We start from the raw sequence: 27,957 nt of genomic DNA, 5'->3' as shown, positions 1-27,957 counted from the left end.
TTTTAAATCGCTTTTAATTCTAAAATCCACATTCGAAAAGTCATCCTGCTCGACGCTGTCAATTTAATGTGTTGTTGTTGGTCGCTGGCGACCACAAAAAAGTAGCTCATCTCTCGCTGGGAAACCAGTTTTTATGCTACTGCTACACTCCCAACCGGTTTTCATCCTGATAACTTACAGCGAATTTCGTGTCTCGCTGTCTCGTGGGTCTGCTTTTGGTCGCCGGATCGGGCCTCACAGTTCCAGCATAAATAAAATTGCACTTTGCCTGCACGGATCGCGCACGATTTGAAGTAGTAGTATTCCTTGGTTTCCTAATCACCCTAGCAGGAGGATCAGGAGCAGGAGCCAGGCGAGCAGGGGCCTGTTGACAGTGTCATATGCCCGGCGGTCGGTGCAGCGAAATGTAAGGAACGTTTGTACGTACAAATAAACGCGCATTTTCCAGAGAAGTAGAAAAACTTCCACCCTCAAAGCGGCACAGCACACTCACACTCACACACACACACAGACACAGACACACAAATGTACAAACACAGTGAACTAATACAAACATGTAAGAATGCTGCAGTCGTGCAGCGACGTTGTAAGCGACTATTCGATACTCAGTACTCAGTAACAATGTTGTAAAAAATATACAAATGAACTGCAAAGTGGTGACTTGCAACTGAAAAGTTACTAAAATTGATATTAAACGTAAAGATTTAAACAAAATTGAACCTTTTAGGTGAATCTTAAGGTTACATTAGGACCAACAAGTGTCAGATAAAGATGATAAAATTCTAATTCAATTTAAAATTTCAAAAATAGTTTCCAAAAAGCATGCTTTTCAAAAATTAACTACAAAGAAAAAAGGATTCAAAAAGCATACTTTTGAAAAAGATGTTTTCATAAATAGTTTACAAAAAGCATGTTTTTAGTCTTTTCGAAAATGTGTTTTCAAAAAGCATGCTTTTCATATATGTAAATGTTTTTTAAAAATAATACTTTTGTAAATGATGTTTTAATAAATAGTTTACAAAAAGCATGCTTTTATGTATTATTATCAAAAAAATGTTTTCAAGAAGCATTCTTTTCATAAAAATGTTTTGAAAAACCATAATTTTCAAGAATATATTTTCAAAAGCATGCTTTTATTTCGACTGAGACTGGGACTGATATACCCTTCGAATATCCTTGGCACTGTCACTGTCATTTGCGTCGCAGTCGCTGCTGCGTCGCTGTCGCCGTTGCCGCCGCTGCCGCTGCCGTCGCCGCTGCCGTTGACGTCCGCGTCGTTTCGTTTGCCTGCCCCAGTGTTTCCGCTTTCTTTCGCCTCGCTGTAATGTTACTTTTAGTTTGATGTCGGAGCGGAGCGGTCGTAAGCGAGACTTTAGTGCGACTCCGTGCCGATCCGCCGGGTTTTTAGTTCGAGAATCGGACTCTGAATCAGAATCGAAACCGAAAGTGCTTCGCTCGGCGTGAGTTGGTTGTATTGGTGTTGGTGTCTGTGACTGTGTATGTGACTACTGTGACTGTGCCTGTGATGCTTAGCTACCCCCAAAAAAGCAAAGCACAGCATAAAACTGTGCGCGAGTACACGGGTGTGAGTGTGTCGAGCGTGTCCGTGTCCGTGTTTGTGCGTATGTGTGAGTGTGAGTGGTAGTGGTAGTGGTAGCCCCCGAATGCCAGTGTGTGAGTGACACGCCACGGAAGGAGAAGAAAGAAAGGCAAACAGCAACGGTAAAGGCAAAGTAAAAGAAGAAGAAAAGAAAACCAACCCCCACCCGAAGAAAAAAAAAAAAAAAACGCGAAAACAACAACAGAAAGCACAAAACACACACACACACACACACACATACATATACCACCCACTCTTTTTGGAAAACAGCGTCATCGCTTCGCGGCGATCGTCGTGTGGAAAAGTGCATTCTAAAATATACATATAAAATAATATTTCTTTAAAGAAAAACAAACTACGAAAAAAAAGGCCTTGTAACTAAAAAAAATAAAATTAATAAAAGAAAAATAAATAAAACTAATCAAGTGCGCCCCACCCCGCCTAAGAAAAAAAACCTGACATGATGAACTTCTCGGCGTTTGGCGGCCCCTTCTCCGGCATCCATCAGTTTGCCGCTAAATTTGATGCCCAGACGCCCGGCGCCTTTGGCACGCCCCCCGGCTCGGCCGCCTCCGCGGCGAATGCAGCAGCCGCAGCGGCAGCGGCCGGCACCGATAACCATGTGCAGCGCTATCAGACCAACGGCAATCACTTTAATCAGAATGTGCCCAACGGTAAGTGCATCTGCCACACAAACACACCCCATACCCCATACTCCATACCCCATACCCTATACCCATTCACAGGCACATGCACATGCACTCTCCTAGTCGCATGTGTTTGTCTGTATGTATGTATGTATGTATAACATAATCACTAAAAATTTATTTTATTTTTATCGATTTATTTTCGCTCGCTGCTAGCAGCGACGCTGGCAGCAACGTCAGGGCATATACACTCTCACTCGGCCACTGGCAGCGCTGCCGCCGAGGGGTTCGGGCTGTAGCCTCTCCTAATGCCCTACAATGGGGTTTTTTGTTTCCGGGCATGCTGGGTACTTCTGCTAGCCATCTAGTATGGGGGTTTGTCTTGCTATTTTTCTTTTTCTTTCTTATTTTTTTTTTCTGGGGTGCAAGAAAGGGATCAAAATAATAACAGACTGGAAGGTAAACAAACTTAATTAGAATAAAGTTTTAAGATTAAAAGACCAACTTGGAGAGTGGAAAACTAGTAAGAAACTATCATTCTTAGATTCTACTTTATTTTTTCATATCTTATTCGGAATAAAAATAAATGTAATGAAATTAAATGATATTATTTTGCTGAGGCAAACATAGGGCTGAAAGTAAATAAAGCACAGTTCTGAAAACCCTAAAAACTAATTTGCTTCACTTGTTAAGTAAGCAAAATTTAATATTTATCAATTAAGCTAGACAGGAAAGTGTTTAAATTGCAAATCAGTATTTATTTTCGTGAATTCTTTTTGAATATTAAAACTTAAGATAGATTGGAACTTAAAGATAACTTTTTTCTAAGATTCTTGGTTTAGTTTTTTTGTTTTATTGATTTTTGGCATCAAGAGGCTGCTTTTTATCATTTTTTAATTAAATCTGAATTTTTTTTAGTGCATCCTCTCTTAATATTAAAACTTAAGATAGATTGGAACTTAAAGATAACTATTTTTCTAAGATTCTTGGTTTAGTTTTTTGGTTTGTTGATTTTTGGCTTCAAGATGCTGCTTTTTTATCATTTATTAATTAAATCAGAATTTTTTTAGTGATTTCTTTTTAAATATTAAGTAAAAATATTGTTTGAAACTTAAAGATAACTATTTTTAAAAAATTCTTGGTTTAGTTTTGTCATAAAGAGGCTGCTTCCATCTGGATCCACTTACTGGCATTCGCTTAGGAACACATGTGTGTGTGTGTGTGTGTGTGTGTGTGTTTGTGTGAGTGTGAATGCCAGTAAGAAGCGGGTTTTCCACCCCCAACCCCTAAGGACCTGGCTTACTGGCTGGGTGCCTGGCATCCTGGCATCCTGGCGGTTTTTGGCCAGCGAAGAAGACATCTTCATGCGAGCGCAGCTAGTCCAATTTGTAAACCACACTACAATATTTTTTTTTTGGGGGTTGGTGAACGGTGGCGGAGGGAGGGGAGGTGACTCGACTCGAGTGGTGGCACGAGAGTGGTGGTGCCCCCTGTCATCAAAGCAGAATATAACGATTTTTTCGTCGTTTCGTTGTTTTTGTTTTGCGCTCTTCTGTTTTTTTTTTTGCGCTCTATGTTTTGAGTCATTACCACCCACCCCTAGTGGGGGTGTATGTATTCACATATATATATATATATATATATATATCTATATGTGTATATATGGTTATGGTAAGGGGTGTACTGTTTTTGTTGTTTTGCGTGGCTTGAAAATGCAATGAACTCAAATAACTTTTGAATTTGCTGCACTTTTCAGTTGGGTTTTTAGTCGTCGGGGTGGGTTTCTCTTCTCTTCTCTCTTCAGCAGCTACTTAAGCACACACACACACATATATAGCTTGCATGTATGAGTTTACAACCCCCAACCCCCAGAAGAGCCAGCCAGCCTGCCATTGCTTTTTTAATTGCACTGACTTCCTGCCAAGTTGCAACTTTTTTTCTCCCCTACCCCCACCCCTGCCAGGGAAGAAGAAGGGTGTGACCGGGCAACCCCCAATGTATAGATAGAATATATAAGCACTCCACCACCCCTCCTACCCTACCCCTATGTGGACACCCCTTTTTCTTATCAATTCTAATTAGTTGCATTTGCTTGCATAATTAGATTCCCAGGGACAGCAGTAGCCTCATCCTTTTGCGGCTTTTCATAATTTATTTTTGCCCTGGCAACTGCACAGATACATCTAAATATCTATCTATCTATGAGGTTGTGTGTTATTTCCACTTGCATTTATTGGAAAGTGTGGAGAACCGAGGAGAGCCCAGAGACCCAAACCTCCAATCCTCTGCACGAAATAGGTTCATTGATCCCGGCTTTTCAGCTACGCATTATATTTCCAGTTTAGTGTTTTATATACAAACCTACACATCTACATATATATGTATATATATATACATTTTTATTTTTTACCTGCTATAACAGGAAAATGCGTATGTATGATGGTAGTGTGGTGGTTGTCTCTTTATCTCGTCCCCAGTACACATACGATTGTATGTAATCCATCGAGTCCGGAGTCCGATCCCAGGCAGGTAGCTACTCCCCGGTCGAGGCTACAACTACTGCATTTTCTTGCTTTCCTCGCTTATTAGCTGCATTATCGCTGCCCTGCGACTTTCTGACCTGCCAGAGAGCCAGAGGGTCTTATCTTTCGATACCTACACGATAATTTCCCCGGGACTGCTTGTATAAATCATTATTGGGTTACCAGGAAATTCTCTATATGTATGTCTGTCTGTCTGTCGGTCTGTTCTGTAGACGGGTTTTGAGTTCTAGAAACATAAACAGATAAAGATAAAAGAGATCCCTTTTACAAATATGCATTTTCAGCTGTTGGAAAACCCTAGAATTTTCACGTCAATTAACACAGAAATAAATATATAGATACATACTTACATACAGATTGTAAAGTAAAGTGAGATAGAAGATAGATCTTAGAGATAGTTTTTTAATAAAAATTACTACAACTTTCTTAGATAATCTACATAACTCCCTTTGAGATTGAAATGTTAGAGGATATCGATGGACACCGGGTATCTTGTTGTCGAGGACATCCAACTCACCCCTTTTCTCCCTCAGCCTCTGCCAGGCTCCCCCTAATATTAACCAGCCACCCCCACAGCCATAAACCATTTGCATTTTTTTTGTATATACAACTGTATGTACTTGTATGGGTGTACCTATGTACCTATGCAGTGTACATAGATGTATGTGTTTAATGGGTGTGAATGACTGGTTACACCCCCAGAGCGGTGCCTGGATGTATGCAACACTAAAAAAGTGCGCATGATAAAGCAATTACATACGTTTGGATGGAAGGGAGTCCGAGTCAGAGTCAGAGTCAGAGTCCCCCCCCTTGATAAGTACTATAAGGGGGGGACATTGATTATTAATTTCTTTGTTTTTCTTTGATTGGCTTTAAGTATTAAAGCCGCCGAAGGGCGTTTAGAGCTCAGGGAATATAAAATTCTCCTTCTGGCGGGCGCTGATGACTTAAACTCTGCCGCTGGCGCCGTTTTTGCCCTTTAACCCCTGTCATTTTCTCCCCTGTTTTTCTTTCGCTATACACTCAAAAATAAAGGACTCTAGTTCAAAAAATATTAACTGAAAAAAATCAAAACTTATCCTTATAATCAAATAAATTTTAGATTTTTTATTTTTTCAATAATCAAAATTTTTAATTGTTATTTTTTATATCTTTAAACTATATATATATTTTTTTACTGTGTAACACTCTCACCCGTCTACTATCCCACCCCCACACACTCTCTCTTTCTCTCCGCTAGGCAGCACTTCGGGTCAAGTTTCGCCCAACTCCGTTAGGGGTTGCTGCTCCCATGCTCTTACTCTCTGTTTTGTCGAAACAGGCTCTCCCTCTACCGCGCGGGCGCTCTCACCGCTTTCACTGCCTCTGCCTCTCACTACACTCTAACACTCACAAACACACACACACACACATGTAGAGCATCAGGCGACACACATAGACAAGGGCAGGAGCAGATAAGCGCCATGTTTTTCAAATCGCTGCCCAGCGCATTCCTTTCCATTTTGTTCCACTTTACTGCGAATGATCCGCCCAACACCCCACACGATTCCTGCTCTCACTCTCTCACTCTCTCTCTGTTAGCTTTTAACACTCTCTCTCCACTCTCGCCGCTCTCCCATACTCTCGTTTTGGGCCATGTTTCCGACTTCACCGACTTTAACTCGCTACTCCGCCGAATTCTATTCCGGCGACATCGTCTCCTCCACGTTGCTCTTTCGTCGTTGTTTTCGTCATCCTGTTCATGGGAAAGTGAAGTGAAAAGTGAAATGCCACGACCGACGAAAGCGGCGAATGCCGGTTACCTACCGTCCTCCCAAATATCCTCCCATCCACGCACGCTACCCGGCTACTTGGCTACCCGGTTTTGTTGTTGTTGCCATGACTCCGTATTTTCGGCCATTAAGACCCGAATTTTCCGGCTGCCATTTAGTGAACCCTTTTTTTTTGGGGGTTATAGTTAAATTTTGCTGGTAACTCTTTTATATATTTTACTTTATGTTTATTATATTATTATATTAAATTTTATTTTAAATAAAATAAAAAATTTAATAAATATTTTCATGAAAAAAAAATAACAAAAAAAAGTAGGCAACTTTTTTTTCTCAATCTTTCTTTAAAACATCAAAGTTTAAATCCCCTCTTCAAAGATTCACTTTCAAGTCTCCAAGAAAAATCCCAAAAAATATCCTTCTTATAACCATATGCTTTATTATTTATCCTGCAATCCGATTGAGCGAACTGATTAAAGCCGCTCTCTCCATTTCCTCTCAACCACAAAAGGCGGCTGTCAAAAAAAATTAAAGCATTGGTAACATCTTATGCTTTGGGCCCAAGGTCGAATGGTAATTTATACAAAGGCTACCACACACCACACGACCAGAGCACATAAATTTCACCACGTCAGCGTCAGTAGGAAGTGCTCTGCTCCTTTTAGGAGTGTTTTTTTAGTCAGATATTCATATATTTTTTTATTATATTATAAAGTTAAAATGAGTATAACTTCCTTCTAGAACTTGTTTATGTATTTCTTGTTTCAAGGAAGCATGAGCTAAGATTTAAAAGAAAATAAAAAGAAGGGAAAAGAAGGTACATATAACAAAACCAGGCAATTGGCAACAGCCCGAAAATTTTATTTATAAAACCGAGCACCCGGCTAAGGAAACCCAAAAAGAGATGAGGGGGCGATGGCTGTGGCGGGGGCGGGAGATGGAATGCACACCACCCGGCCGAAAAATGGTGAAAGCTTTTCCTATGGCATACATTCGGGCGTGTGCGCGGCCGGCATTTTCAGTTTCAGTTTTAATTTCCTTTTTCCTATGTATGCGTTGTCGGGGCGCCCCGAAAACACGTGTGTGCGTCTCTGGTTCCGACTGGGTCTCTGTTTGTGTGTGTCGGTGTGTGTTTGTGTGAAAATTTGGCCTTGGCAGACGGTAGCAAGGGGCGGGAGGAGGATGTAGGGAGACGACGACAGCCAGCAGACAACAACAAATTGTAGGCACACGCACTTTCGGCGAGTAGGAACAGAGCCTTGTTAACTTTCCCGATACATATTTATGTAGATTAGGGTGGACCCTTAAAGTTACATTACTTTAAGGATTGAAGATTTAATTTTAATTGCTTAAGAGTCTAGACTCTAAAAAAACTATGAAATACCATAAATAATTTTATTTATTTAAAATAATTCAAATACAACAGTGCGTATGAGTAATACTAGGCGTATGAGTGATGTTTAGTGTTGTATAGCGTTGTTTGGGGACATGTAGTGATGGGACATATTCATATATCTGACAAGTCCGCCCTAATAAATCGACATATGTACATCCTTAACAGTAAATGCAGAAAACGTGGCTGCCCACACACACACACTCATATAATACAGTTACTGCTCCTAGATATATGAACGGTATATATGTATATATAACTGTATATACTGGGTTGTGGAGAAACGCGTGTCGTGCCATATCGTCGTTACTTTGTCGGTCCCGTTTGGGTTGTTGTTGTTGTTTTTGTGCCGGCACCCGATCTCCCTTCGGCTCGACAGCTGAGCCACGGGATTCGAGCCTCGGAGCCAGCCGGCCGGAGACAGAGACCATTTTTTTTTCTTTTTTGTGCCGGAATCAGGAGCCGGGAGCCGTGAGCCGCCAAATCGGGCCAAGACCCAGTCGGTTGTAGTTAGTCGGCCAGAGTGCGTTGTCGGCCGGATAAAATAAGGATATTTCAAGTGCTAGTAGTGCCGTGCCAAGTCAAAGTTCAAAGACTAAACTCTCCAATAATCCACAAAAAAGGCTGTGCTTAGAGTTCAAAATGTGTAATTGTCCCTATCTATACTCTCCCATTATAACTTAACCTATTATTTGATTAAAAAACTTGAAAATATTAATAAATGTAACATTTTTTCTGTCACCTTTTCAGTTTCGGCTGCCAACAATATGCAATATGGCCAGAATATATCCATACCGTACTCCTCGCAGCCCCAGGGCGATCTGAACTTTCTCAACGCAGCCGATCATAAGGGTAAAATCCATCCAAAAATCGAACGTGACCGGGAAGAAGGTGAGTCGAGTGGGTGGTCTGATGTCCTGGCAGCTGAATTGGGTGGGTGTGGGTCAGAGGGGAAGCTGAGAAGCAGTATGTACATATTATACAAGGCTTTCGGTTTCGGTATACATGTGTATTTCAAGGACGCAGTCATCACTCGTCGTGCGTCTCACTTCTCGTTCGGCTTCGTCGTTATTTATAAATGTTTTTTGGGCCTGTCTGCTGCTGCTGCTGCCCCGCAACTGGGTGCGGGGGTGTGATGGTCACAATAGCACCATAGCATACTTTTTTTTTTCCCCTCATGACCCCCAGGACCCCCCAGGACCTTAAACAAGTGGAGTTGTTCTTTCTCCCCCTCCCTCAGTCGAATGATTACGCTGCAGGAGCTGAACATTTTTTTTTTTCGGGGAAGAGATGTCCTTGGTTACAAACTTCGTCCTGTTTCGATTATTTCAATCAGTGTTGAAGAAACATCCATTAAAATTTTATTACCCACAACTACATAATTTTAATTAAATGTAAAAGGATAAAATCTGGGTCGGAGTGGGAGAGGGGATGGGGGATAAGTTGGCCAACAGATAGGCTTGGCTACCAACACTCACATATCCTTACTAGTCCTTATAAACATAATGACACGCCCCCAAAGGGTAAAGGAATGGAATAGAATTGTTGGGGTAGGACTCTATTAGATAATAAGCAAGGACCTGAAAAGAAAAAAATTCACTTCCAAGGATTCCCATTGATTTTCTCACTAAAATGAAGATTTTTTTTTCGATCCTTCACAGTTCTCAACCAGCAGCTCCTGCAGAATGTCAACCAATCCTGGCAGACGCTGGCCAACACAGCCAACACGGTGGACTACTCGTCCCACCTGCTCTCCGCCACACTGCCCATCTCCATACAGCACTTCCTCAAGTACTCCGAGACCATCAAGAAGGAGTCCTCCAGCGATGTCCTGAAGAATGGCACCAATCTGGCCAGCCTGGCGCTGGGGGGCGTGGCCCTGACGCCCAGCAATAACGGTGCCAATGGCGGCCACCACAACGGACTGGTGGGCATGGAGCACGGCGGCCATATGACCAATATGACGGACGCCAACGGAGCGGCGCTCACAAATGGAGCCACCAACGGTGTCAATGGGAATGCCAATGGAGCGGTCACCAATGGAGCCGGAGCGGTGTCCAGCACCGCATCCGTGGGCACCACGAACGCCAGCGGGGGAACGGGCACGGCCAGCGGCAAGAAGACCAAAAAGAAGAAACCACCAAAGGAGAAGAAGCCACGCCCCAAGCCCGGCGAGATCCGTGAGACGAAGGCGCTGGACGGCTCGACACTATACTGCTGCCCGGAGTGCCAGATGGCATATCCGGATAGGAGCCTCATCGAGCAGCATGTCATCTCGCATGCCGTGGAGCGGCGGTTCGTCTGTGACATTTGTAATGCGGCGTTGAAGCGCAAGGATCACCTGACCAGGCACAAGCTCTCCCACATACCGGACAGGCCGCATGTGTGCAATGTGAGTGTATCGATATGAATCGATAAATTAATCGATAAGATTTTAATGCGATTTCTTAAGATTTCTTCCTTAACCCGAATAAGTAGGCAATAGAAAATTAATTTTCTATTAAAGAACTACTATAACATAACTATATTAAGTCTATTTCTTGATTTAAGAATTAAATAATAATTTATTGATTTTTTTTTTAGATCTGCATGAAATCGTTCAAACGCAAAGAGCAGCTAACTCTGCACATTGTCATCCATTCCGGCGAGAAAAAGCATGTTTGCATTGAATGTGGAAAAGGTAAGTAGAATGATTATTATCCTTCTTATAGATACAATAACTAAACTTTATGTCCGATCCCCGGCAGGTTTCTATCGCAAGGATCACTTGCGCAAGCACACGCGCTCCCACATCGCCCGGCGCGTCAAGTCCGAAGTTTCGGCGCAAAACGTGAACGGATCCGGAGGTGGTGGCGGTGGCGGCGGCGGTGGAGCCGGTGCCAACAACAGTGCGCAGAGCAATACGCTGCACGGTTCCTGAGGATCGTACAAGGACTTCTGGTAAACTCCCAGACGAATTTCAAGCCAATAAGGCATCCGGACTGTTGACGGCAGCGGGCAGTTAGATTGCCCGCCATCGGGAGCAGACTGGAGGCCTTTGAAATTCGCTGGGGGCTTACCGGGGGTCCTGCTGAGCGTCACCCAAACTCCAATTACAATAACCCTCTAAAAAAAAAAACAGAATAATGAAGAAGAATAAGAAAAAGATACTTACAGGATGCAAGTATTAGTACGATTTTGTTCACGACACTTTCAGTTCTTTAGCTTTAGTTCTTTCAGTTGAGATTTTCGCACAAAAAACAAACAGAGTCGCAGAGCAAAAAGTATATAGCAATCGAAATGTACAAATCATCAGAAACAGAATCAGAATCAGTAGCAGAGAATGACAGATTCAAATTCGTGTTTAGTATGCGCATATGTTAAGGACAAGAGTCTCGTTTGGGTATCTGTGATCTGCGTAGTCGCTGAATAAACAAATCGAGATGATCGAGGGCGATCGAGATCGAGAGCTGTTCTAAGAATCAGTTAATGTCTGCAACCGATAAATACTACATATACATATATTTGTGCAATTTTATGAAAGAAACCATTTTGATTTGCCTTTTTGTTCATTACATTAAATTTAATGAAATTATATTACATTACATAACATAAAACATTAAATGATAAATGTGAATTCGAATTGAATTACGCGCACTATGAAGCATTTTTAAGGAGAAGTAAGGAGAGCTCTAAAAGCGAAATTTATACTTCTAGTCTTGTATTTTATTTTTACCGATAGGCATACATAGAGCGGAGGTCGTCATGTGTAAACTTAAGCTTTTAAAAAAAAAACTTGAATGTTCAAAAAATGAGAATCCAGAAGTAAAAAAAAAAACACACTAAACAGAAAGAATGCAATACGAAACTTGCATCTTTGCAGGCCCAAACTTCCAGCCATCGTCATTGTTTGCAACTGCAATATCTATACAATATCTATATCCAGCTTACCAATCAATAACTGATAACCACAAATAGCGTTAAGAGCCACACACACAGAATATACAGCAGAAGCAGAAGCAGCAGCAGCAGATACAAGATAGTAGCTACAAGATAGCAGATAGCACGCACGGGTCAGCTATGAGAATCCAAATAGAAATCGCTAACCGATAACCGATAACGGATAACCGATAACCGATAACCAGAAACAGCAACAGCAACAATAACCGAGACACAACTGTATAAAAGGATATTTTTTATATATATAAATACAAAAAATTAAAGAAAGCAGAGAGAGCGTATGAAAACCGAATAGGAATATAAAAGGCATAAAACAATAACCGAAATAAAGTGCAAACACTTCGAGCAAGTGACAAAGTAATCAACTGTTCAAATACAAAGCATTTTGAGATTAACGATTTAAAGTACACGACATACTTACATAGCAATGCATACTTGTATAGTTATACGAAGCTTCAAACTAAATACGCTAGCATTACACAGATAGAGATACACAGATACAGATTCACTGGATCTGTATCTGTAACCCCACAACCCATTGTAACTCGACTCACAAATGGCCCACTGAGCTCAAACTTGGCCAGATCCAAGTTCGAGCCAGAGTGACATTATATTTTTCAGATTTCTTTTCGGCATAATCTCTCGAAAAACAAGTACTTTTCAAGTTCGGGTTAACAAGTAGAAGGACAGTACAGAATGTAATTGAAACACTTGCAGTGAAGTACAAATATTTTAAACGACAGCAGCAAAGCCATTATTAGCCAAAAATCGAAAAGAAAAACTACGCAAATCTTAATACAGTTACTACATTAGAGGGTAGCCTCTCACATATACTTAACGCGTTTTTTGGCCCCCAAAAACAAGAAGAATTAAGGTGAACAGCTCTAATCACGTAGGTGACGAACCGCATAAATAATTAAGGGAACCTTCACACCACAACAAGGACTTATTATTTTTGCCACTGATTTTCTAGGTCTCTCAGCCACTCTCTCTCTCACACACACTCTCGACACACTTAAATGGAATAAGAATATATAAAACAATAAGTTTATAAAGAAAAAGTTGCAATAAATGACAAACAAATGAAATTAAATCACTCAGGGATAAAGCCTCCAAAAGAAAAACATAAAATAAAAAAAAAATGCAATATTTTAAACGAAATGAAAAAAGATTAAGAACAAAAAAGAAAAGAAAAACAAAAGTTTAATCTAAAGAGAAAGTAAATTTTAAAGTTAAAAAAAAAGAAAAACAAAACAAATATTTTAGTATAATACGAGATGGAAAAAATAAAAAAAAAAACGTTTTAGAAATTTGCACAAATTTTTGGGATTTTATAAAAGCAAAAAACAAACCATCATCAAGCATAAAAAAAAGCATCAAACTCGAATAAATTAATGACGAAATAGGAACATACATATTTTCTCACATTTCATTGGCTTAGCGAAGGTATAAATCGACAGGATATCAAAGGATATAAAAAAAACAATAAACAAACCGAACAACCGAATTCATAGACAAACGGTCCGTGCAACTTTTAGTGCATTTAAAATAATAATTAATTTATTTAAAAAACCGAAACCCCACAAACAGAAACAAAGAAAGTAAGCGGAGGTCTGCGGCCAAAGATCAAGTAAAAATTGTAGTTAGAAGGTCAAAGGTCAATAAGAAAATAAAACAATAACTACAAAACAGATTAGGGGCGCATAACAAGATACACCTTTTTTTATATTTAAAAAAAAAAAACAAGTTTCGAAACTGTACGTATTGAATTTATGTTTAGTGTCTGCAGCATGCAAGGATGTGAAATGAAGGATATGAAGTTCGATCTAATGGAGCGAGGAGCAAGGAGCTAAATACATTTTAGGGTTAGGGATTTTCTGCGAAAGGACTGAAGTTAAGGCAACGTAGCGTTAAATGCAAAATTGATTTGAAAGATACCGAGTGTTATGGATAATGGAGCGTGCGCGAATGCGATTGGTGACGAAAATTACTTGTTTAAGGCTGGACTTATGTAATTTCAAGCAAAAACGATAGTAGCAAAAACAAAAACAAAAACAAAAAAAACATGTAAAATGCAGATACAATATTTTTATAATTAAACAAAAAACAAACCCCCTCCCCAAAAACCCCTGATCTTACTATGTTTAATTCAACTGCAATTATCGTTAAAGACGTATTTACTGTTTGTGATCCAAAAATTCATTGATTAAACTTAAAAAATAACAAATCACAAAGATACAATTGTTGCATGGGCATGGTTTGAAGTAAAAAAAAAACAAAAAAAGTCAGGGTTCGCACTCCCCCACAAAGTACTCGACTCGATTCCCGGGTCTATAAGTTCGCGAATCTACAATCGCGATCCGATAAATACGATTCATAAAGCCAGGTTTAAAACCGGGATGCCATATGACGCTGGGCATTCGGGGAGTACTTTTGGGGCCAGTGCGAACCTTTAGAAATAGAGCAGGAACAGTAAATTGTACTTAATTGAAGGAAAACATGAAAAAAAATGATATAATAAAACACCGCCACTTTGAAATATATTTACTTGAATCAAATAATATTAATGAGTATATATAACTTTGTACTTGAATAATATTTTATTTATATATACCTTAAGTCAATAAAAATTCTAATAAATTATAATCACCCAAAAATGCATTTTTCAAATATTTAATATGAAAATAAAATGATATGCCATGGTTTGGGGAAATTTTGAGATAAATTTAATTCAGTTTTTCTTATTTGATAAAAAATATTGATATTTTTATATATATGTTAAAGTTTTTATGGGAAAAATCTTTGGAAGCAGAATAGATTCTATTGTATATTAAACATTTTTAGCTTATTTTCCAAATAATTTTTTAAAGTAAAAGCTATTTCCAACTAGAAAAGGCTTAAACCGGAAGTCCTGCACAATAAGAATTGTGCGGGAAACAACAAATTTAAATTAAGCGACCTTATTCAACACTGTTTTCAATGCAACTAGGAGAGTTGCCACATTGTTTCATCGATAACCACACTATTGTGAATGAACAACCAATAAAGGAATTACATTTTTTATATTTTTTAATTATATAGCCCAGATTAAATTAGATTTTAAATTATCTTTTATTTAATGAAATTATACTTCAGTCTTTAATTGTTTTGGATGGAGTTTGGATGTCAACTACACAACATATCCTTTTCAAATAGCATTGATTTGGTTTGTACTTTATGTTCAGTGGACTTTAGAAAACATTAAATAAAATTATAAGCTTTTTTATATAACTTAATTTTTCTAAATTAAGCTTTTTTTTTCAAAATCAATCGTCAAAATAGTCGGCAGAAAAAAGCTAAGTCGATATCAGACGTGGCAACCCTGCCCGAAATGCAACTCTGTGTGATAAGAGGAAGAGCGACCCATCGACTACGACGATGTTTGTGGGACCTTCGTCATTCGTCGGAATCATCTTCGAAGCGTTGAAAATGGATCGGTAGCTGGGAGAGAAACTTAAAGCGAAATACGCAAAGAAAACGGCTTTTGTCCGCTATTTCAGCGATTTTTTTTGTGTTGTAATCAGCAGAGGAAATTTTAACAACGACCAATCCAATCCACTAAACTACCAGTCACTTCCTACAGCAATTTGCAACAGAAAAATAGAATTACCCTGCACCAGCACCAGCACTACTACTACCACAACAGCTACAGCTACAGAAACTAAAAAAAATAAAACTACCACATAGCCGAGCCCACAAAGGAAAGGTGAAACGCAAAAAGAAAAGAATAAAACCGAGTCAGGCAAACAACCCAAATCGGAGGAATAGGAATAAATCCAAATCCAAAAATCCAATTTTCGCTTGCTTCATTCGCCTGTCCCTACCATAGTATGTGATGAGAGAAATCGGCAGTAGCAACCAGCAGCGACATCAACGACGACTCAACCACCAAACTTGACCACCAACGAAATCCGACCGACGCAGAGCCTAGAATCGAATCAATTTACATCAAAACTACAGCAGTCGCAGCAGCTTCTTGGCAATTGGATTCAAGTAAAAAAAGGAAAAAAAAACATCCCATAGGCGGCCACCATTTTGAATGAGCTGAAGAAAAAAAAAAAAAGAAGATAGAGAGAGAGCGAGAGAGGGTGTCTCTCATTTGTTGCACTACGCATTGCAGCTGGCCGCGGCGTAGCCGAAAACACAACACTGAACACCGAACCCTTTCCAGTTGCTCTCTCCGTCTAATCGCGTCCATAAAACAACAACACCATGGTCGAGCTGGAGGAGCAGAAGCCCAGCCAAGCTGCCGCGATTAATTCAGGCGGCGGCGGCAGCACCACCAACAACAACAACAATAATAGCATCCCCAGAAGTTCTGGCGACAGCGGCATCGGCAGTGGCAGCGGCAGCGGCGTTTCCTGCAGCAACACGGATAACAGCTGCAGGCAGAGTCAGTCAGGTGAGCAATTAACCGTTTAGTTAGAGAAACTTGTTTCAAAAACAATATTTATAAGAATGGCTCTATAAGAGATAGTTCCATCTCTAACCGGGTTACAGTGGTGGTGTTAATCAATCAGACTGGGTCACAGTACTACCAAAGTACCAATCTCTTCTCCCTTGACGTCACAGAAAAACATTCGAGAACATGCATGTAGTCTGGTGGCGGGGGCTAATGGCTAATCCCCCGCCCCCATAACGGGGTGTTTACAGTTGCTTTGTTGTGCTTCGAAGAGAGAATCACATATTGCATCATGCCCAGAGTGTAATGAATGTGCTCCACTTAGTAGGGTATTCCAATATCCCTTCGCTCATCGTTCTATAATTAAATATCTCCACATCTTAAGAGATAGGCCTTTAGTCGAAGAAATATCTGCTATATCACGTTCATTTATTGGAATTATTGCTGTTTACCTCCTTTGTTAACACCACAGGTGGGGGCTACTAGGGTAGAGGAGGGAGGGGGATCAACAGCTAACAGCTGCCAGCGGCCAGCGGGATGGAGACAAAGAGAAAGGGAGAGACAGCAGCAAAAGTATCTGTGTCGTATCGAGCGTGTGCAGGCAATTGCCTGCCATTAATTAATGGAAATGGAAAATGAGTCATGGGATCGATTGAGCTCGCGAGTAGCAGCAAGTCGCTCAAAATGCATCGGACTCGGACGAAATGTGAACAAACTTCCAAAGCTGCAGCACATAACCTTCATGACGTTTATTGCACTTGGTGGTGACGTTTGTTGCAGCCTAAAATAGAACGCCGAGCCAAAGCAAACGGCCGAATAAACGCAGCACCGAAGCGAACGAACGAACGAGCATGCCAAAACGCAGTCAGCGATGAGAGCGGCCTCCCACACACATGCCCCCATTGAGTTTTTTTTGCCGTCTGGAGAGGATTACAGTTACAAATAAACAAAAAGAAAGGATTGAAAATATATACGTGTATGGACACGTCTCCATGTATGTATCTCCACTTCCTCACTTAATCAGTTAAGTGAAAAAAAATGTCAATTGATTACCGACCGATAGCTGGACATGTTTTTTCCAGAACAATTATCATGAAGTTTCCTATTCTTGTCTGTGGGGCCCATTTGGAGGACAGTTGGGGCTGCTGCCTACGTGCAGCTTCTCATTCGTTCGTCGTCTCTGGGCCATCTCTTCGCTGTCTCGCTCCCCCAAACTATGTCTTGTCAAAGCCCTGCGAGAGAAATGGATTTTTTAGCTTTGGCAATGCCGTGCTGCTGCTGCTGCGATAAAAAAAAAAAGTCTGCAGGCGTACATATGTTGTTGTTTACTTGTGCGAAACGAAAACAATTCTCGAGAGCCAAGTCTTGAATGTAGTTTTTGTTTTTGCTTCTTGCCCTTTCCACTTGTTTGCTATTTAACAGAGCTTCTTCGCGCACATCACACCACCTTCCACGATGCGCACTGGTGTTGGGGAGTCTAGCTTTCTGTCCCTCTTACTCTCACTCCTACTCTGTCTACCCTCCCCCTCCCACCCACACAGACACATGGCCTACGTGCGAACGCACACTACAAAAAGGCCATGAAAACAGTAAGGTGGGTGCTCCCCTTGTTGTTCTCCCCTTTCCAACCTTAGTTATTATTTTAAATTCAATAATTTCATTTATTATTAAGCTGGGAATTTAGATATTTATGAAATAAAACAAAGAGAGCATGGGAGAGCATAAGTTGCATCATGTAAAGCTAATGCTCTCTTTTGCACCGGTCTTTTCAGCTGCTCTCTCTCTCTCGCTCACCTTCTTGTCTTGTCGCTTTGTTATTATTTTTCCTGTTGCTGTTTTTGTTTTGCTTGCGGCAGCCACAACCACAAAGCTACCACCGCCTCTTGGCCAGAAAACTGGTTCTGTTCCCAATCACTGGTGTGGCTTTATCTTGGCCATATTCTCTCTCTTTGGCCGTTCTGTTCTGCCATTTGTTTTGTGTGCGTGGGCTTTTTTTTTTTTTGTTGTTGTTTTTCTTTTTGCCACCTTGTTATCACAGTTGCTGCTCCCTATTCCCCGATCTACTGGAAATTAGAGAAAAATAATATATCCACATCGAAATCCAAGAACTCGATCTGCAATAATAAAGTTGTTTATTGATATTTTGCGGCTTTGTTCAGTTTCCAGCGATCGAATCGGTTCAGTATCGATGAATAAACATCGCATAATATTTCAAACCGGATTTTTGCAACCAGAAGCTATTCTCTTCCGGGCAGCGTTTAATTTTGATTTTAATTGCAGAGCAGGTTGTTATTGCACTTAAAGTTATGGGCTTGAGATACAATATAATGTTTGTTCTGAAAAAACAAAAAAAAAAACAAATATTTCTACTAGTTAGTATAAAAACTATTATTTTGGACACCACTGTATCTACCAGATTGTTACAAGCCCCAGCCCCACTCCCAGGCACTCTCGCTCTCGTTGGCTCTCAATGCTCCACCCGCTCTCTCACCCGGCCGAGAGCGTAACGCGCTCTCTCACGTCGTTAGTTTTTTTTTTTTTTTTTTTTTTTGCCCGTTCGACGGCTGGCGCGTGTTTGATTTTGATTCTTTCCTCGTAGGCGCCGCGCGACGAAGGTCCGCAAAGATTTGTCCGTGTTTTTTTCCTTCCATTTCTTTTCAAATTCACTATTTCGGTCAATTGGATTTTGCCGCACACCCGATTTTTCCCCGACAGTCTCTCGCGCGCCGGTACACACACCACTCACTCACAGCAGATCCCCATTAAACAGTTTCCCGAGCCGGCCGGCCATTCAATACGATATAGTCCCCCCGCCCCCCACCATTCATAGTCGGCGAGTTTAATGCGAGTGGTGCACTAAATCAATCTATGAGTGCTAAAGATGTGCTAACATACCGATCCATCCGAAATAGGGTTATAATTAGAGCCCCCCTCAAGTACAAGTAGCACTGAGAACTACTAAGAAATAATATCGACGGGGGAGTAGCAGTTTTATCTACGCATTGCAAAAACGTGCCGCCTAGAAGCAGAACCAACCGGGCGTTGCTTAGACAAATTGCGTTGCGATTAAAAAGGCGAACAGCAGCAGCAGCAGCAGCCGAGGCAGAAAACAACAATAGAAGCAGCAAACATGTTGGGTAAATACAATAACAACAAAACCTCTTACATACATGTGAGAAATTTTTACAAATACTATCACAAGTGCAGTCTGGGGGGAATCTGTTTCGAAATGCCGGTTTTTTGCATTTTTGTTATTGTTTTTGTTTCGGGCTATTTTTCCCCTATCTGTTATTACATTTTATTGCCAATTACAAACATTTGCTCTGAACTTCTATCCCCAGAGGCCTATGAAGATAAATTCCATCCGATTGCTGGCAATTTTTAATTTATTTAATTATATTAAAGAATTTCTTCGACCCCCTGGCCCCTGGCCCCTGTCTCTAGCCATTTTCATAAAGTTTCTTTACAATTTCATTTGCTGCGCAATAATTTTCTGCTTCTTTACAACACAAACACACGCGTTCACATGGCCCGAGTGTGTGAGAGAGTGTGAGTCGTCGGTGGGGCCCGTGAATTCATGCTGGCAATGATGGAAGGTGTCGCTAAGAGAGGAGAGATGAGTAAAAGTCCCGACCACATTCCAGACTTTTCTAGTAGTTAATATAGTTATGGATTATATTTTGAATATACAAATTTATTTATTCTTTTTTAAAAATACCAATATGAGTAAAATTTTGTATATAATTATATATCATTTCTTATATCCCTAGTTTGCAATTTGTGACGTCACAACTGACTCGGCAAATAGCGAATTTATTTTATGATCCCCCCATAGTCCATACTTTCACTAAGGCATGAAGTAATACCGGGAGAGCAAGAGATACCCCCAACACAGCTCTCTCTTGTTCCGGCTCTCTCTCTATTTACGAAAAGCTCCTCATGTGCGACCGCATGTGGTTTCTTTGCGTTTTAAATTATTATTAAATCGCCCGACAAAGCCAAACCTTTTGCTTTTGGTTTGCCAGCTTGCCTTCTTTCTGCGTAGTTTGCTGCTCGGCTTATCGGGCTTTTGTTTATTTGCTAATCGTCTTCACCTTTTATTCATTTTCTCTTTCCTCTTTTCGCATTTCCTACCTAGACCAATTGGAGATTGCTTATTATGACATAGCGGGGAGAATTTAATTGTGATTATGGAGCTTCTGTCAAGGTCCACTCTAGACTCTTTCGATTCTTGTTTTGCTCTCAGCTTCGCCTTATCAGCCTAACTGTTGATTTCTATTTCGTTTTTGGCACCTGTCGAGCCACTTTATGATATGTTTGTTTTTTCAAGACCTTCAAACATAAAGTTTTTTAGATTATTTTGGCATTGAATTGTAATTAAAATTAAAAATTTCAAATCTAAAATCTAAAATTTAAAATTTAAAATGTAAAATCTTAAACATTGTATTATAGAGATAGTTGTAGTTTTTTCTTTTTATTTTCCATTCGTTTAATGGAAATATTTGAAAATAAGACGTAGTTTTCTCTCACACGTCGAAAGAAGACCTATTCCAACACACAAAACTAGAATGACGCCAGAAAAGCCGGCCGGCAGGCAAAGAAAAACAACATTTCTCAGTCTATTTCGTGTGTGTGAGCTTATTTTACATAAGTGCTACATATAATTGTTAAAATTTGCAGCAGTTTGGTTGGCTGATGAAATAAACAAGGGCTATTTCCATAATATATTTTATTGTCGTCATTGCCGCCCTATCGTCTTTGCATCTGATCCGATCTGTTATGAGTTCTAGTCTAGACTAGCCCCTAGAACCCCCCTTCAGAGAGAATTACAATTAATAATTATTTATGCAATTTATATACAAAATATGAACCATTCATCAATTGATAAGTATGATTTGCAAAAATAAAAATGTATAATAATTAAATGCGCAGAATGTTTGGTCAGTCGGTGGGGAGCCGGCGGCCTTCAGATAAAGGAAAGAAATGTCATAAAATGTTCTTTGTGGCATTTATTTACGCAATTGATAACAGTTGAAAACCAACAAAAAATGGGACAAATTTTAAATATAAACCATGGGATAGAGGGGGGGTGCTGGAGAGCAGGGGAGAAGGATTGGGAGAATACTTCTGTATGGATGGAAAAAATTTCCATCAGACCCGTAATTGGAGGCATCAGGGCAACGACTTGCTGTCTCGATAAGAGAAACTACTACTACTCCTGCTTAGTTTTTTGATAAAAAGAGTTCTTGACAAAGAGAAGAGATATAAATATACATTTTTATTAAATTAAATTTCGAAATTTAATATTAGAGGTTCTCCTAGTAAGGAGTATCTACTGTAGTTGACTCCTCTCAATTACAATCCAATAAAGTGTAGAGATCTCTGGATAGATATCACCAGATCTGTGGGCTTTAAAAATAGCCATCCCATCCGCCACTAGCTTAGCTTAGCTCCAACCCTAGCTCTGTGTATAATTCCACACAGAAGTTCTACTCTATAGATGCCTGCCTGCCAGTGACTGGCCTGTTTACACATTATTTATTTTTACATATTTATGCACACTTGTGCCGTACCGTGCCGACTTGTTGTTTACGACACGCGATCTGCCTTCTACGCAGTTGTGCAAAAGTACGGCTATTTCTTATTCTCAAATCGCTCGTTATTATTTTTATGCATTGATATTTCTTTAAAATAGCCATGCAAATAGGGGCGAATAATGGTTGGTGGCCTGATCTTAAGACTAGACTTATTCTGACATATTTTTCTTTACTTTACAGACGGCCAAAATGAACTGACCCGCTACAGCAGCGAGGATGTGTCGGGCAACGAGTCCAGCGAAGCGCCCAACATGACCGAGATGGAACGGCAGGCGGAACTGAACCGCCACAAGGAGGAGATGCAGAAGAAACGGCGCAAGAAACGCATCAGTTCCTCCCTCCATTCCTCAACCTTCCAGGGTGAGTCTGCCATACCATAATAGATCATATCCTTTATCTTTAATCTCCCTTTTCATTTTAGAGCTTTATAAGCTGACTGGCGAGATTCTGGGTGAGGGCGCCTATGCCTCGGTCCAAACGTGTGTCAACATCTACACGGACTTGGAGTATGCCGTGAAAGTGATCGATAAAATACCGGGTCATGCCCGCGCCCGTGTTTTTCGCGAAGTGGAGACATTCCATCATTGTCAGGGCCATCCCGGTATCCTGCAATTGATCGAGTTCTTCGAGGACGATGAGAAGTTCTATTTGGTGTTCGAGAAGATCAATGGTGGGCCATTGCTGACGCGTATCCAGGAGCATATCTGCTTCTCGGAGCACGAGGCCTCGCAGATCATCAAGGAGATCGCCTCCGGACTGGATTTCCTGCACAAGAAGGGCATCGCCCATCGTGATCTCAAGCCGGAGAACATTCTGTGCGTCAAGACGGACTCCCTGTGCCCGATCAAGATTTGCGACTTTGACTTGGGCTCTGGAATCAAGTTCACCACCGACATCTCCTCGCCGGCAGCCACGCCCCAGCTACTCACTCCAGTAAGTGCCAACTTTGATCTGCAATTGCAACTGAAACATAATGAAATAAATTTATTTTCGTTATGTTTAGGTCGGCAGCGCCGAGTTTATGGCACCCGAAGTAGTTGATCTGTTTGTGGGCGAGGCCCACTACTATGACAAGCGATGCGACTTGTGGTCCCTGGGTGTCATCGCTTACATTTTGCTTTGTGGCTATCCGCCGTTTTCCGGCAACTGCGGCGAAGATTGCGGCTGGAATCGCGGTGAAAACTGTCGCACGTGCCAGGAGCTGCTCTTCGAGTCCATTCAAGAAGGTTTGTAATTCAAACAGACTTTATTTTATGATCTTTTGACTAAAAAAGGACTCCTGTTACTTTACAGGACACTTCACTTTCCCCGAGGCCGAGTGGCACGATGTGAGCGACGAGGCCAAGGATCTGATTTGTCGTCTGCTCGTCAAGCAGGCCTCCAGCCGCCTCAGTGCGGAGGCGGTTTTGAACCACAAGTGGATACGTATGTGCGAGCACGAGCCGCCGGTGAAGCAATCCGGACGCCATAAGGCTCTACAAACCCCGGCCAATATCCGACGGTAAGTTGTTTTTAAATAAATATTCCAGATATGATTAATAATGGATTTAATTGTTCACTTTTAGCAACCACCAGTCGGCAAGGGAGATATCGAAGTTCGCCGAATCGGCAATGGCCGTTAAGCGCGTGGTATTGCAGCATTTCTCGATGCGCTACGACTACATGAAGGAGCGCCCGAACATCTACCAGCCGTCGCAGGCCTACATAGACGCGTACAGCGATGAGAACTACAACCCCAAACCGCCGGCCCACTACACCCGGAGTCGCTCCCAGCGCAATCCTGCCGCCTCGCTGTCCAGCTACGGCGGTCGGATGTCCTCGATGCACGGCCAGCAGCGGGCCAACAGTCGTCAGTCCTCCAGGAATGGAGCTTCGCGCAACGCATCTGCCATTTATCCGAACAGCGGTGGCTTTAAGACTCTGAACGTGCACGAAGAGGACGACGATGATGAGGCTCTGGAGGCTTTTGGGCGGATCGATGACGAGGACGATGAGTGGGCCAGGTCCACGAAGCACTATCAGCAGCAAAGGGAGCTGCAGAAGCAGCGAGAGGCCATGGAGGAGGAGCGCTACAGGAGGGAGAGCGTTAGCGAGGGCGAAGTCGACGAGATGGACGAGGATGGAGAGAGCGAGGACTATCAGCACTATAAGCATTATTGGCGCGAACTGGACGAGGACGAGGGCGATGACTATCTCTATGAGCAGCAGCAGCGCGTCGACTACATAGCCGAAGAGGATGAAGGGGAGAACGATGAGGAGGAGGAAGAGATGGAGATGGAGAAGGGCGACGATAAGTCGAAGGAACTACAACCGACACCCGACAATCCAAGGCAGTTGAAAGCCGAGAAAGTCGAGGAAGTAGACAACGGTGAGTATGGAAAGGAGCAGCTTATTATGGATAATATGGGAGAAAAGGAAACAATCCAGCAAAGTGAATTTGCTAAACTCACCACAATGCGCAAAGATGCGCAGGAGGAGGAGATCAACAAGGAGGAGGAGGAGGAGACTACACCAGAGAAGGAGAGATTGAAGAAGGAGGAGCAGGATAATGTTGATGGGGCTAGGAAGCAAGGACCATCAAGTGATATTAGTGCTACTACCATCACCGAGAATAACCAGCAGCAGCAGACACCAGTTACTAAAACTACGACACACATTAACAACTGGCAACCTGGCGATGCAAATGATAATGATGATAAGGAGGATGATGATGTTAAACTATTGGATAGTATTAGTGATTTAAATGAAAAGCTACCTGAAATTTATGAGACTGCAAATATTGTTGTCAACTCAGCGGCAGTGCCAGAAGCAGTAGCAGTAGCAGATACAGATGCAACAGCTACTGATGCACCACGCCCACCAACCGATACACTAGAAGATGATTCGAATGGGATCAGACCGACTGCGGCTGAGGGTACAACAATGCGAATGACTTTTGGCAAGACGGCGGCAGTGGCGACTACACCAGCAGATACTACCATCCAAGCAAAGCCCGCCCGTAATGTTTACTTTGCTCTCGATGCATATCAGAACGACGAGGATGCCGATATCGATGAAGACGACGACTACGACGAGGAGGTGGAGCAACGCAAGCAGCCGGGGCCATCGATCGCCAATGCCTATACCCGCAAGCAGCGTCAGCAGCACCACCAGCGGTATATAGTACCGGCTCAGGGACCCCGGCAGCAGAATCAACAGCAACCGGAGAACTGGCGCTACCGCACCCACCACTCCCAGGTTGGTAGTCCCACTCCATTCCATAACAGCGAAGAGGTTTTATTTTTAATTTTTTTTTTATCTTTAGGAGCAGCAACCAGCGGCTGGGTATCGCAAGTACCGACCACCCTTCAGCACTGGAGGCGGTGGCGGCCACTACGGCAACCAACAACGCAATTATCTGGGCAGCTTCTCGCACAGCGGCGGTGCCGCTGGTTACAAGGTGGCACCCCCGCCATTGATGCAGCCGCCGGTGCAACCAGCACCTCAACGGCATAACAGCGCTGGAAGCAGTAGTGGTAGTGGCAGCGGCAGCGGTGGATCTCCACCATCCGACGAGCAGTCAACGGTCCGCAACTGGCGTCAGGATTGCGTCTACGCCAGGAGCTATGGAGTCAACCAGTCGTCGCAGCAGCAAGCGTCTCAGCCTCGCTTGGCGGTCCAGCGGGCCCAGCAGCAGCCGAGGATCGGTAGCGGTCGGTTCGCCCATCTGCAGGCCCCGCAGCTAATTGAAGAGCTGCCGGACATGCGGATCGGCCTGTCCCCGCCCACCGAGAGCGTGCTGCTCCAACGACGTCTTCGTCAGCAGCAGAGGGGCAACGACCTGTCCGAGTACTGTGAGCCGGCCACCGCCAGTGGTTAGTGGTCGGTCAGTCGGTCGGTAATTTGTCCATCTTTTTGGGAGAGAAACTCTGTTTTTCACGCACATTCTTCGAAACGACTTTCCAGTTCTAAGATTCTTTTTTTTGGGTCCGACACTTCAGCCCACAAACATTTCATTTCAAAATACGAACGAAAAACAATTACACAACAATTCTATTAATTCCGCAATTGCAAAACAGAGTTAACAAAAAACAAACAAAAAAAAAACACAAAAAGTTTATACAAGAAAAGGATATTTTTTAAAAAATGTAATTTGTGAGGAGGGAAAAAAAGCTGGCAGATAGATACACAGAGAGAAAGCGAGTGGCAGTTGTCTACGCTGTTTTGAAGAAAGCCAAACAGTCGTTCGAGATATAAAACAAAAAAAAAAAAAGAAAACAAAAAAAAAAACAAATACCTTTTTTTATAAAAAAGATTCAAAAATTGTAATTTATATTGCACTATAATTTTTTATTATGAAAAATAAAAACGAATACGAAAAGTGTTTGGTCAAGAGATGCATTAAACCAATATTGATTCATTTCGTGTTGGTCCTAATTAAAATCCTAAGTACTTTTCCAAAAAAAAAAAATAAAAAATAATAATGTTGATTCGAAATCATTGGCTCTTTCGGAGGCCGCGTATCCAAAAACCAAAATGTACAAGGAAAATTGTTAAAATTTGTATAGTATGTTTTTATTTCTCATAACTAAATCGTTATAAGAAACCTGCGAAAACCAGTTCAGTTGATAATTAAGTTTTTAAATTGTCCAAATTTCGAGTGGCTCGCAAATAAGTTTGTCCCCAAAAAAAAAAAACAAAAAAAAACACTTCACACACAGAGCTCATTCTAAGACTATTTCTAAGAAATTTGAATATGAACACGATATCTGGTTGTGCAAATTTAAATTTCTTAAAACTAGCCTTACGGAAGACTATCCGAAGCTATTGAAGATATATTTTTTAAGCCCCCCCTACATTTAATCACACATTTTCCACACTACACTGGGCGAAGCGAAATAAACTTGACATTGTTGTTGGTTGCTCAACTACAGTAGCTGGGCGTAAATGAATGGAAGACACGAAAGAATGAAACCAACCCAATTTTGTTAAATACATATACCTATAATATTTAAAAAATTGTGATATAAAATGTAAATGTAACTGCACCTGAAGAAAAAAATCTATCTATCAAATGACGCTGTGCCATCTCAACAACACCAACAACAACAACAACAACAACAACCAACTACCAACCACTTGAAACTAATTGTTAAGGCCCGCCAGAGGAGGAAAATTTCCGCAGTCTTTGTTTACGTCCCACACGATACCACGATGTCAAAGCTCATTCACACCCAAATATACTTATATTTTCCAACCAAAACGAAACTAATACTAAAAACTTCCATTAAAAAAACACTAAAAAATAATGAAAATAAAAACCGAAGAAATGCAATAATAAAAAAAGGATTTGTTCAAAATTTTCGCACTAAACGATGCAAAAAAAAAAAAAAAAATATTTTGCCAACAGCATCGGTTTGTGTTTGAGGAAAGTTTTGAACATTTTATAAAAAAAAAAAAGAAACAATAATTATGACAGCGTCCAAATAATTTTAAACTATTCATGCAATTCCTACAGAAGCAATCAAATTTGCATTGAAACTGACAAAAAAAATATTGAAATATTGAAATGAAAACTATCGCTTTCGTTTTTATTTGTAAAACTGTGAGGAATGTTTCGCAACGAAACAAAAAAAAAAGTAACTAAGAAATAAATTGATAAGCAGCGCTGCGAAAAAAATAAAGAAAATAAAAACTACACTCAAATAGAAAGAAACCTTGGTTTAGAAAACGTCCGATAAAAGCCAATGGGTAAACTTAAGTCGTTAACATTGTGGACAGCGCTGCTATCGGGAGTCGCTATCGGGAAATGGAACATCATCGATTAATCGAGGGGTATCGATACAAACAATTGATAAAACAGATAACAAATCGATAACATCAACTAAGTGTTTGTATGAAAAGAATTTGTTTTAAAATTATTGCTATAAAAAAAGTAAAGAAAAACAAGCCAAGAGAAAAAACAATTCAAGAAAACCCGCAATAAAAGAGTAGATATTGTTTTATACATACAAACTCAATAAAAATGCAAAATACATAAAATGTTAAA

General features: G+C 41.2%; 2 protein-coding genes across 6 annotated transcripts; both read left to right on the top strand.

Moving 5' to 3' along the window:
• The first annotated feature begins 124 nt into the window (after window positions 1-124).
• Window positions 125-15,650, top strand: LOC6499412 (zinc finger and SCAN domain-containing protein 2). 4 transcript variants are annotated; one of them, XM_044714089.1, is made up of 6 exons: window positions 125-406; window positions 1,947-2,274; window positions 8,703-8,843; window positions 9,614-10,344; window positions 10,536-10,632; window positions 10,700-15,650. In XM_044714089.1, the coding sequence occupies exons 2-6, from the start codon at window positions 2,061-2,063 to the stop codon at window positions 10,870-10,872; spliced, it is 1,356 nt and encodes a 451-aa protein (XP_044570024.1). In that variant the 5' UTR covers window positions 125-406; window positions 1,947-2,060; the 3' UTR covers window positions 10,873-15,650. The 4 variants fall into 4 exon arrangements, with proteins under 4 accessions (XP_044570024.1, XP_044570023.1, XP_044570025.1 ...); XM_044714088.1 differs by having other exon boundaries at window positions 125-419; XM_044714090.1 differs by lacking the exon at window positions 125-406 and adding an exon at window positions 1,240-1,460.
• On the top strand, window positions 15,285-27,957 carry LOC6499413 (probable serine/threonine-protein kinase MARK-C). 2 transcript variants are annotated; one of them, XM_001954656.4, is made up of 7 exons: window positions 15,285-16,332; window positions 22,110-22,289; window positions 22,351-22,862; window positions 22,933-23,155; window positions 23,223-23,430; window positions 23,495-25,166; window positions 25,234-27,957. In XM_001954656.4, exons 1-7 carry the CDS (start codon window positions 16,143-16,145, stop codon window positions 25,786-25,788), a joined length of 3,540 nt encoding a protein of 1,179 aa, XP_001954692.1. In that variant the 5' UTR covers window positions 15,285-16,142; the 3' UTR covers window positions 25,789-27,957. The 2 variants fall into 2 exon arrangements, with proteins under 2 accessions (XP_001954692.1, XP_014766057.1); XM_014910571.3 differs by lacking the exon at window positions 15,285-16,332 and adding an exon at window positions 19,312-19,469.

The sequence above is a fragment of the Drosophila ananassae genome, chromosome 2L (assembly GCF_017639315.1).
Source record: "Drosophila ananassae strain 14024-0371.13 chromosome 2L, ASM1763931v2, whole genome shotgun sequence".
NCBI lineage: Eukaryota > Metazoa > Arthropoda > Insecta > Diptera > Drosophilidae > Drosophila > Drosophila ananassae.
Note: the sequence above shows the minus strand (reverse complement) of the source record. Positions and strands in the feature narration are given on the sequence as shown.